The sequence below is a fragment of the Carassius auratus genome, unplaced genomic scaffold (assembly GCF_003368295.1).
Source record: "Carassius auratus strain Wakin unplaced genomic scaffold, ASM336829v1 scaf_tig00215412, whole genome shotgun sequence".
Lineage (NCBI taxonomy): Eukaryota > Metazoa > Chordata > Actinopteri > Cypriniformes > Cyprinidae > Carassius > Carassius auratus.
In genome coordinates this window covers 136,400-146,632 of record NW_020528077.1, presented here as the reverse complement: position 1 = coordinate 146,632, position 10,233 = coordinate 136,400, and the positions used below count along the sequence as shown (strand labels likewise).

Sequence of the window (10,233 nt, the reverse complement as noted above, 5' to 3'; positions counted from 1 at the left end):
GACATTAAGTTCTTGTTTATTAAACTGTATGCTGAATAAATCATCACATTTGTAATTATGCTAATATTTGGAGAAAAACGGCACTCTTTGTGTAATATTGGTTAACATAGATATTAAATTATATAAATATGAAATATATACAGGGGCATATTTGAATTCTGAGGCATTAAGACTAAATCACGTGCACAAGTCTAACCTACTAGACTATGTCACGTAGTGCATGCTGCACAGAATGGGTGTGTTTTTGTTTGTTATTGTAAAGTGAGATGCATACTCGATAATATCAGATCTAAATCAACAATTACGATATCACAGAGTACATATCACGCACACCCTACAGCACTGGCCCGATCGGGTAATAATCGTTCCGTCTACTGTCTACTGCATCATTCACACTAGCCTCGGGCAATCGGGCAGTCCTTATTGTCGATCCCTGGAAGGGCCCCTCAAGAGGTAAAGCCCAGGGGCCCCTTATAGTCTTAATGCGGCCCCGGGCGCCACTGCATGTAGGCTGCTAATAAAATCCATGTATAGCACAGGGTTGAGCGAGAGGATTTAACATCAAACAGGGATTCTGTCACTGATCTGGATTTGAGGAAACCAGGAAAGTGTTCTGGAGACATAGAGACAGATGAGAACCTGGGAATCTGATATAGGGAAGAGTTTCACATTTATGAAGAATTATAATCATTAATAATATTATCCCTCCTCCATACCTTTTTATTTGTATTTTGTTCATGTTGATTTGCATTTTTGGGAAGAATAGCTAATATGACTGCACAACACCATAGGTGGAGCTATACATTTCTATTGTTATGCGCCAAAAAAAAAAAAAAAAAAAAAAAACTTGAAGAGAAAGAAGTTTGTCAGAAATGACTTTCGGAGGAACCGTGAACAAACGCTGCATGCGCGACTGAATGAATCACTCCCGAGACGACTCGTTCTTCCCGAGTCACTTCAAAGATTCGTTCAAAATGAACGAATCGTTCAAGTACGACCCATCACTGTCCAGCAGTGGGCGTGTCTGTTCGTTATCTGGCTCGGCTCGGTGTTCATCTTCAGTTCTCTCTTCACAGCAGTTCAGTCAGTGTACTGTTTGAGTAAATGAATTACTCTGGGATATTGGTTTGTTTGAACTCAGAAGTTAACAGTTTAAGTCATTTGTGGATTAATGCGTATTGGAGACGCGAACCGTTTAAAACGATTTAGTTCGATTTGGTGAACTGGTTCAACCGGTCCACTAAGAAGAACCGGTTAAATATAATGATTCGTTCGCGAACCGGATCACTAGTTTCAAAAGCGGCCATCACTGCTTGAGAAAATCGCCTCTGTTTAGAGCTGCGCAGTTGTTTTTCAACATGGCGTCTTCAAGCTCTTCAAAAGAAGCAAAGGGTAACTTTTTGTCCTCATTTTAAGATTATTTTTGGTCATAATAATTATACGGACAATAATTTGTGTAATCTTTTTAGGTCACAGAAGTGTTTAACCACGTAATCTCGTACTGTTTTACTTTCGATTTGCAGCGTATGCGTTATGTAAAGCGTTTACTTCTGAAAACGGGCTACATTAAATTCATGGAGGCTAATTTATATCGTAGGTCATTTTATTTAAGATATCAGTGAGGGTCAAAGCACTTTAACGCACTTTGAACAAAAGAACACAGTGTGAAACTAAGCTGTTGAAATGGCAAAATTCCCCACTTGCTTCATGTTAAACCAGAGTTTGAGTAGCGCCTAGTAAGAATCATATTTTCAGGATAATTGATTTGCATGGCTTTATATGTTGCTAAATCAACAATATAACAACAAATATTTTTAGACCTAGATAAATTTGCTTCGATGTAACAGCCATTACATTTGCTATGTAAAATGTTACTTTTACGAGCTAAAAAAAAACTGTTTTTAAAGTAAATGGCTGCCTCCACTCCTGTGTGCTTCACTTTTCACAGTCTAGCAGAAATAATGGATGGTTCCAAAATATATGGTCACATGACAATAAAAGTGTACCGTTGCCAAAATAGAGAGGGTGGCTTAACTTACCCCTATCTCTCCAACCTTTATTCATCTCAAATGAGACCGCTTCATTGCATTGCATCTGAAGTGTTTTGTAGATTTTAATTGAAAGAGTATGTATGCTATGCTGTGGATATGTGTGTGGATATGGGCATACAGTGGTAAAAAATAACTAATATGTGTTATTACTGTTTTTAATACAAGTCAGACACAAACATTTTTAGTATCCCTCAATCTTATTATAAAGAATATAACAAGACAGAAATATTAAACTCTAAAGCTTGTTTTGTAAGAAGTCAATAAAATCTAAATCTAAAGTCAATAAAAAATAAAATCTAGATTAAAGTTTGATAAAATCTAACATTGTTCCGCCAAACTACTACAAAACTAAAATATAGAAATAACTGAATATCTACTTTTTGTTTTGTTTTGTAGAAAAAAGGGGAAGCTTTGGTTTTGGTCATCCAAATTGTGAGTATACATGCACAAATGTTCAAAATATATTCATTTGCTTAATTTATGACTGAAAATACTTTACAGTCAATTAATCTGCTTGTTAGCTGGACTCTGTTTCATTTGAATGCACATGATCTTATCCTCTCGCTCTCTTTCAGTCTCCCAGACAAGGATGGTGTTGGTTGGCATCACTGGAGCAGGTAAAAGCTCTTCTGGAAACACCATCCTGGGCAGAAGTGTCTTCAGAGCTGCAGAAAGTGGTTCATCTGTAACCAAAGAGTGTAGTAAAGTGACTGAAAATGTGGCAGGGAGAGAAATCACTCTGGTAGATACACCAGGCATGTTTGACACAGATATTTCCGAGGAAGAGGTTCTAACACAGAAGATCAGTAAGTGTTTAAATATGACGGCACCTGGACCTCACGCCATCCTCCTGACCATTCAGATCGGTCCATTTACTGAAGAGGAGAAACTCTCCGTGGAGAAGATCAGAGCCATATTCGGAGAAGAAGCAGATAAACACACAATCGTCCTCTTCACTCACGGTGATAAACTGAAATGCTCTATTGAGGAACACATCAGAGAAGCCAGCGAGGACCTGAAAGAAATCCTGAGATGCTGTGGGGGAAGATATCACGTCTTCAACAATGAAGACATGGAGGATCGTAATCAGGTTGTGGAGCTGCTGGAGAAGGTAGATGCCATGGTCCAAGCTAATGGAGGAAAATATTACACCAATGAATCTTACCAGGATGTGGAGCGCATGCTGAAAACTAAAGAAGAGGAACATAGACGAGAATATGAGAACAAATTACAAGAGAAAGAAAGAGAGCTGGAGGGCTTATTTCCTCAACAGAAGCCGAAGCGGTGGAAAAGATTGAACGAGTTCAAGCGTTATTATGAGGCAAAGCTTCGAGAGTTCAGACTGAAGGATGAACAGACTTATACTAATGATAATATACTGATAAAGATCATTCAAAAGTTAAAAGGCCTCAAAGTCAAATTTTAGTCAAATGTGGGTTATATTTTCAGGCTTAAAAGGACTATGCAGAGTGTATAATATGTAAATAAACATTTGCTGAATTCAATTATGACACTAAATTATGTGATAATATTTGATGTCTTTGCAGATGGGAATCATTAATCAGTTTTATGATACTGTTATACAACTGAACCCTATATTACTGTTGTCTTTTGAACAAGACAACACATTTTTTTATTATTGTAGTGACAACAAATAAAACTTGTTTCATCTGTATTGTTTTTATAATAAAGATTAGCTCTCATGAGTATCATATCTATTGAAATACGTCTGTGCGGTCATTTCCAGAAGCAGATTGCCAACAACTATTGCAGGCCTATGATTTATCTGCTCCTGGCCAGCGATTATATTTATCTACTGCTTGTTTTTCTCTCTTGCAATGTGCTAATAAAATGTTGGATAAATCTAAATGGACATGAGGATAATAATCAATATTGCACACCAGCTGGGAGAGGGGGAGAGAACAGAAGTTAAGTTGGATAGCTATATACACTATACACATACAGTTCAACACCAAATTTAATTATTTATATCCGTGTCCTGAATCAGGACAGTATCAAAACCAAGGACTAGTGATCATTACGCAGCACCACGTCTTAATATAATACTTTTATTTACTTAATATAACACATTTGCCAAACAGTCGTTTTAAGATGCCATTCAAATTAAAGTCAGTGCTGTGAAGTATAAGGCCGGTGACACACAGGCTGCGTGGCGTGAGCGTGGCGTTTCTGCTGCGTGGCGTGAGCGTGGCGGCCTCGTCGCGTTTTCTGTTCTTTACACACCAGAATCGCTACTAGAACAGCTGCTGTAACAACAATATCTATACTTCATGTTGAGCATAAATATAAAGCCTACTGATAAAGGACACCGTCAGCAGTATTGACAGCAAAATAGACTATGTTTGACAGGTGCAATAATCGATAATTATTAATTTGTTTTTAAATTACATTTATATCTGAATTGATGTCAACCTATAGACTTTCAAACATCAAAATGTCATGAATTAATATGTATTTGTGTACAAAATGACACATAAACATTTTTCCTATTCTATTTTGCCTGGAAACGCTTCCAACACGCGCGCGCGTCTTGTCGGTTTTATTTCGAGCAAGCACACGTTTTCCGCGCCCTTAGACGCGTGTCTCACGCAGGCAGTCTGCAAGCTCTAACCTGTTATCATGGGAGCCGAATTAAAAACGGACACGCCACGCAGCCAGTGTGTTACCGGCCTTATTACAGTCACATCCGTTTCAGGGCTGTAAAACGGATCCAGCACCGGTGCGGTTTCAGAGGGCAGAGCGGATCCAGCGCGCGGTTTTTTTTTTCTGGAGTTCAGAACAGGAGAAGACGTCAAGACGATCGAGGAAAATACAGACTGCTCGCTGTTATCCTCAAAAACCTCACCAAGGTATGACACACCGTGCGAACAAACTGTTCTATTAATAAATCAATGTTATTATGCAGTGTAACTTACTCGATAACTTAAAGGTTTGGTGTTTTTATTGATCCTTAGATCTGTGTCAGACTGTATTGTTGGCGAACACTAAGGCATATGTTATCAGAAGACTTGCTAACATGAAGAAAACGTCCAGAGGTCTGCAATTATACATAATTAACAAATGTTTAACTTAATTAGGCTACTTAATTTAAACTGTAGTTATTTTAACTCTTTCTATTATTATTATTATTATTATTATTATTATTATTTAAGATCGCTGCGTGGTAATTATAGTGAGCTAGCAACGTTTCAGTGCTAACTCTAAAAAAGGATTAACGTTAGTTCACTTCTGAATTAAAATTTCCTTATTTTTTTTAGGATATTTTTTAGGAAAACATTCCAGGGTTTTTCTCTATAGTGGACTTAAGTGGGGTTCAGTAGGGGAAGGTCCAAATTGCAGCTCCAGCTCCAGTGCAGTTTCAAAGGGCTGTACACAATCAGCCGAGGAAAAGATGGAACTCCACAGAGTATTGCAGAGTTATGCCAGACAAGCGTTTGAGGACAAACCCAAATAATTGTCATTCCTTTTTTTTTTTTTTTAAGGAAATGACCGATCGTTTCGCTAGATAAGACCCTTCTTACTCCTCTGGGATCATGTTTTGAAGATGCAATTTGGACATCACTGAAGTCCAATGTCCTGGAAACATTTTTATGATTCTTTGTCGAACAGAAAGTTCAAAAGAACATAATTTATTTGAAATATATTTTTGGAACATTATAAATGTTTTACTTCTATCAATTTAATGGCTATATGCTGAATGAAAACAGTCATTTGTATTTAATAACACACATATCAAACATTTGAATGGTTGTATATCATGATTTTTGAATATATTAAAGAGTATAACTGTTTTAAATATTGATAATAATAATCAGAAATGTTTATTGAGCAGCAAATCATCATATCAGAATGATTTCTGAAGATCATGTGACACTGAAGACTGGAGGAATGATGCTGAAAATACAGATTTGATCACAGAAATAAATAATATTTCACAATATATTCACAAAGAAATTAAATATTTTAACTGATGATAAGTCTTTTAAATTTTTCATTAAAATATTATTTATTTATGTGATGGAAAAGCTGAATAAATAACTTTTTAAAGTATCACATGCCCCCCCCCCCCCCCCCAAAAAAAAAATTGAATTGAAAAATGTAAAAAAATAAGCAGCACAACGTTTCCAACACCGAGCTTTGATCAAAGCAATAAATAATATTTTGGAGTATGTTAAGATAGAAAACCATTATTTGAAATTTGAAATTTTTGAACTATTACAGTTGATCAGATAAATGCTGGCTTGATAAGCAAGAGACATATTTCAAAAATATAAAAATAGTAATGTGTCCAAACCTTTGACAGTCCCCTTATTAAGCAGACAGAACGTTCTCGGGCATCCTGAATGATAAAAACAGAGAGGGACATGTATTACATTATGTTGTTTGGTATGTTTTAATTTTTATATTTATAAAATCTTTGCCAAAACATGCTTTTATTTCTGCTAACAGTATGCTCCATTTTTATTGAGTAAATGTATTGAGGAATTGTCCAGCAACACTATATAACAATCTGTTTCAATTTCAGGTTCCAGAGCAGGGACTGTCACATAGTAAGGTGAGTCCCCCTTTTTTCTATTTCAGTGGAAGTTAAGTTATTAAAACTATTTGAATGCTACAATGTATAATTGTGTATTGATAATATTGCGTGCCTGATAATGTTACAACTAGTGCTGTTCAAAGCATAATGTCTGTTAGGACCGATTGTGGTTTGCAGCTTTCTGGAGAAATGCTCCTTTATATAACTTCACACTCAGCATCCTGCACTATATACAGGCGCATCTCAATAAATTAGAATGTCATGGAAAAATTCATTTCAGTAATTCAACTCAAATTGTGAAACTTAATAAATTCAGTGCTCACAGACTGAAGTAGTTAAAGTCTTTGGTTCTTTTAATTGTGATGATTTTGGCTCACATTTGACAAAAACCCACCAATTCACAATCTCAAATTAGAAAAATTCATTAAAAAAAAAAAAAAAATAGTGAATTGTTGGCCTTCTGGAAAGTATGTTCATTTACTGTACATGTACTCAATACTTGGTAGGGGCTCCTTTTGCTTTAATTACTGTCCCAATTCAGCGTGGCATGGAGGTGATCAGTTTGTGGCACTGCTGAGGTGGTCTGGAAGCCCAGGTTTCTTTAACAGTGGCCTTCAGCTCATCTGCATTGTTTGGTCTCTTGTTTCTCATTTTCCTCTTGACAATACCTCATAGATTCTATCTGGGGTTCAGGTCTGGTGAGTTTGCTGACCAGGCAAGCACACCAACACCATGGTCATTTAACCAACTTTTGGTGCTTTTGTCAGTGTTGGCAGGTGCTAAATCCTGCTGGAAAATGAAATCTGCATCTTCAGAAAGCTGGTCAGCAGAAGGAAGCATGAAGTGCTCCAAGATTACTTGGTAAACGGTTCAGTGACTTTGGTTTCCAAAAATCACAATGGACCAACACCAGCAGATGACATTGCACCCCAAATCATCACAGACTGTGGAAGCTTAACACTGGACTTCAAGCAACTTGGGCTATGAGCTTCTCCACCCTTCCTCCAGACTCTAGGACCTTGGTTTCCAAATTAAATAATAAACTTGCTCTCATCTGAAAAGATGATTTGGACCACTGGGCAACGGTCCAGTTCTTCTTCTCATTAGCCCGGGTAAGATGTCTCTGATGTTGTCTGTGGTTTAGAAGTGGCTTAACAAGAGGAACACGACAACTGTAGCCAAATTCCTTGACACGTCTGTGTGTGGTGCTCTTGATGCCTCGACCCCAGCCTCAGTCCATTCCCTGTGAAGTACACTCAAATTCTTGAATCGATTTTGCTTGACAATCCTCATAAGGCTGCGGTTTTCTCGGTTGGTTGTGCATCTTTTTCTTCCATACTTTTTCCTTCCACTCAACTTTCTGTTAACATGCTTTGATGCAGCACTCTGTGAACAGCCAACTTCTTTGGCAATGAATGTTTGTGTCTTTCCCTCCTTGTGAAGGGTGTCAATGATTGTCTTCTGGACAACTGTCAGTCGTCATCCTCATGATTGTGTAGCCTAGTGATCCAAACTGAGAGACTGTTTTGAAGGCTCAGGAAACATTTGCAGGTGTTTTGAGTTGATTAGCTGATCGGCATGTCACCATATTCTAATTTGTTGAGACCGTGAATTGTTGTGTTTTTGTTAAATGTGAGCCAAAATCATCACAATTAAAAGAACCAAAGACTTTAACGACTTCAGTCTGTGTGCATTGAATTTATTTAATACACAATTTTCAAATTTGAGTTGAATTACTGAAATAAATGAACTTTTCCATGACATTCTAATTTATTGAGATATACCTGTACCTGTTATGACAGTCATAGTCCTATATCAATGCTATAATAAGTCCGTGTGTCATTTTGGCACAATCTATTTTTTCATCTCAAGTCGTTGGATAAAGGAAGTGTATGTGTGACACTGTCACGTGCACTAATTTCCACAATGGACCTTGTTAATAAACTGAGACTCTTATACATAAGTCTTAAACCTTGCCTTTCTTGCTTTCTAATACTAAATTAAACTAATACATTCACACACAGGAGGGATTTTCAAAATAACTGCATTTTCATGCCTTGTATGTTCAGGGCTTGCATTTTTAGGGACTGCAAAATTTAAATTTTGTCATTAATCACTTTCCCCCATGTTGAACCAATCCTGTAAAAGCTTAGTTCATCTTCGGAACACAATTGAAGATATTTTGGATGAAAACCGGGAGGCTTGTGACTGTCCCATAAACTGGCAAATAAATAACAGTGTCAAGGTCCAGAAAAGTATGAAAAGCATCGACAGAATACTCCATCTGCCATCAGTGATTCAACCGTAATGTTATGAAACCATAAGAATACTTTTTGTACAAAAAAACAAAAAACAAACTTTATTTAAGAATTCATCTCCTCTGTGTCTCTTCTAATCAGCATAGCACCATTTTGGCAAAGCTGAGATGAACGCATGCTCTCCTGTATCAGCCGCGCCACAAGGATAGAGAAGGGTGTACGCCGCCTGCGTTCTAGCAAAGATTATAGAATATTCAAAAGGACTTTGGTACTAGTCAGATTTGTCAAATGGTGCTACGCTGATTTGGAGAAACACAGAGGTGAGAAATTGTTGAATAAAGTTATTTTTGTTTCTGAAACAAAACAACCAATGGGAATTGATAGCGAAATGTAGTTTTATTGTTTGTAATGATAATGATAATAATTAAATTTTAACATACATTTTAGAATAGGTTTCATGATCAAAATATTGTAAAATGATAAAATATTAATTTATAAATTTGCTCACCGCTCCAAGTTGTGTGTGTGTGTGTGTTCCCTACTTAATGCTGTGTGTCCCCTTGAATGAAATAAATGCAGAGCACAAATTCAGAAAATGTGTTACTTACACTTACTTAATCACTTAACTCCTCGGCTAGGGGTGGGCGATATGATAAAAATATAATGAATCTTTTTTTTTTTTTTTTTTTTTTTTTATATCATGATTTTATCCTGATTCTTTGTCATGTTGGTTTTTCTATATTGCAAGCTGTTTGAGCATCACAGCCAAACTAATTTCCCTATTATAAAGACTGTTAAGGTAACAGAATATGAAAAAGTATGGCGGATATCTAGGCCAAAGTTCATGGGTAAAGATAGAAATCTTTCTCATTATTTTATCTTTATTAAAAAGATGAGAACAAAGATACACATTACAAATACAGATATTATCCAAATAAAATAGTGTTTTATTTCCAGGTACAATAGGTATATTTAGCAGGAGCTTACAAATATACAAATAAAACACAATATACATTTATTCTTATTAAATGAACTGTATTAAAGTTTTTCAGTCAAGAGTACTGAGTGATGTTTCTCTTTGTGTTTGGTGTTTTATTAACATTTAAAGGAATAATTCACCCAAAAAATAACACAGTGTTTTACCCACTCAAAAGTTAAACCTGAAAGGGTTTCCTTATTCTTCTTAACATACATGCTATTTTGAAGAAAGTGGAAAACCAAACAGTTGCTGGTTCACAGGTGCATTTACATGGACACTTTTTGCTTCCATCGGATTTAATTCATTCTGATTGGTGAATCCAAACATAGTGTCTACTTGAACGGTAAATAAAGTTATCGGGTTGATGTGCGCGTTTACATGTCACAA

General features: G+C 36.4%; 1 protein-coding gene across 1 annotated transcript; it reads left to right on the top strand.

The window, feature by feature from the left end:
• The first annotated feature begins 1,319 nt into the window (after positions 1-1,319).
• Positions 1,320-3,698, top strand: LOC113094605 (GTPase IMAP family member 7-like). Its single transcript, XM_026260203.1, has 3 exons — positions 1,320-1,392; positions 2,448-2,483; positions 2,627-3,698. Exons 1-3 carry the CDS (start codon positions 1,359-1,361, stop codon positions 3,475-3,477), a joined length of 921 nt encoding a protein of 306 aa, XP_026115988.1. The 5' UTR covers positions 1,320-1,358; the 3' UTR covers positions 3,478-3,698.
• Positions 3,699-10,233: the final 6,535 nt, after the last annotated feature.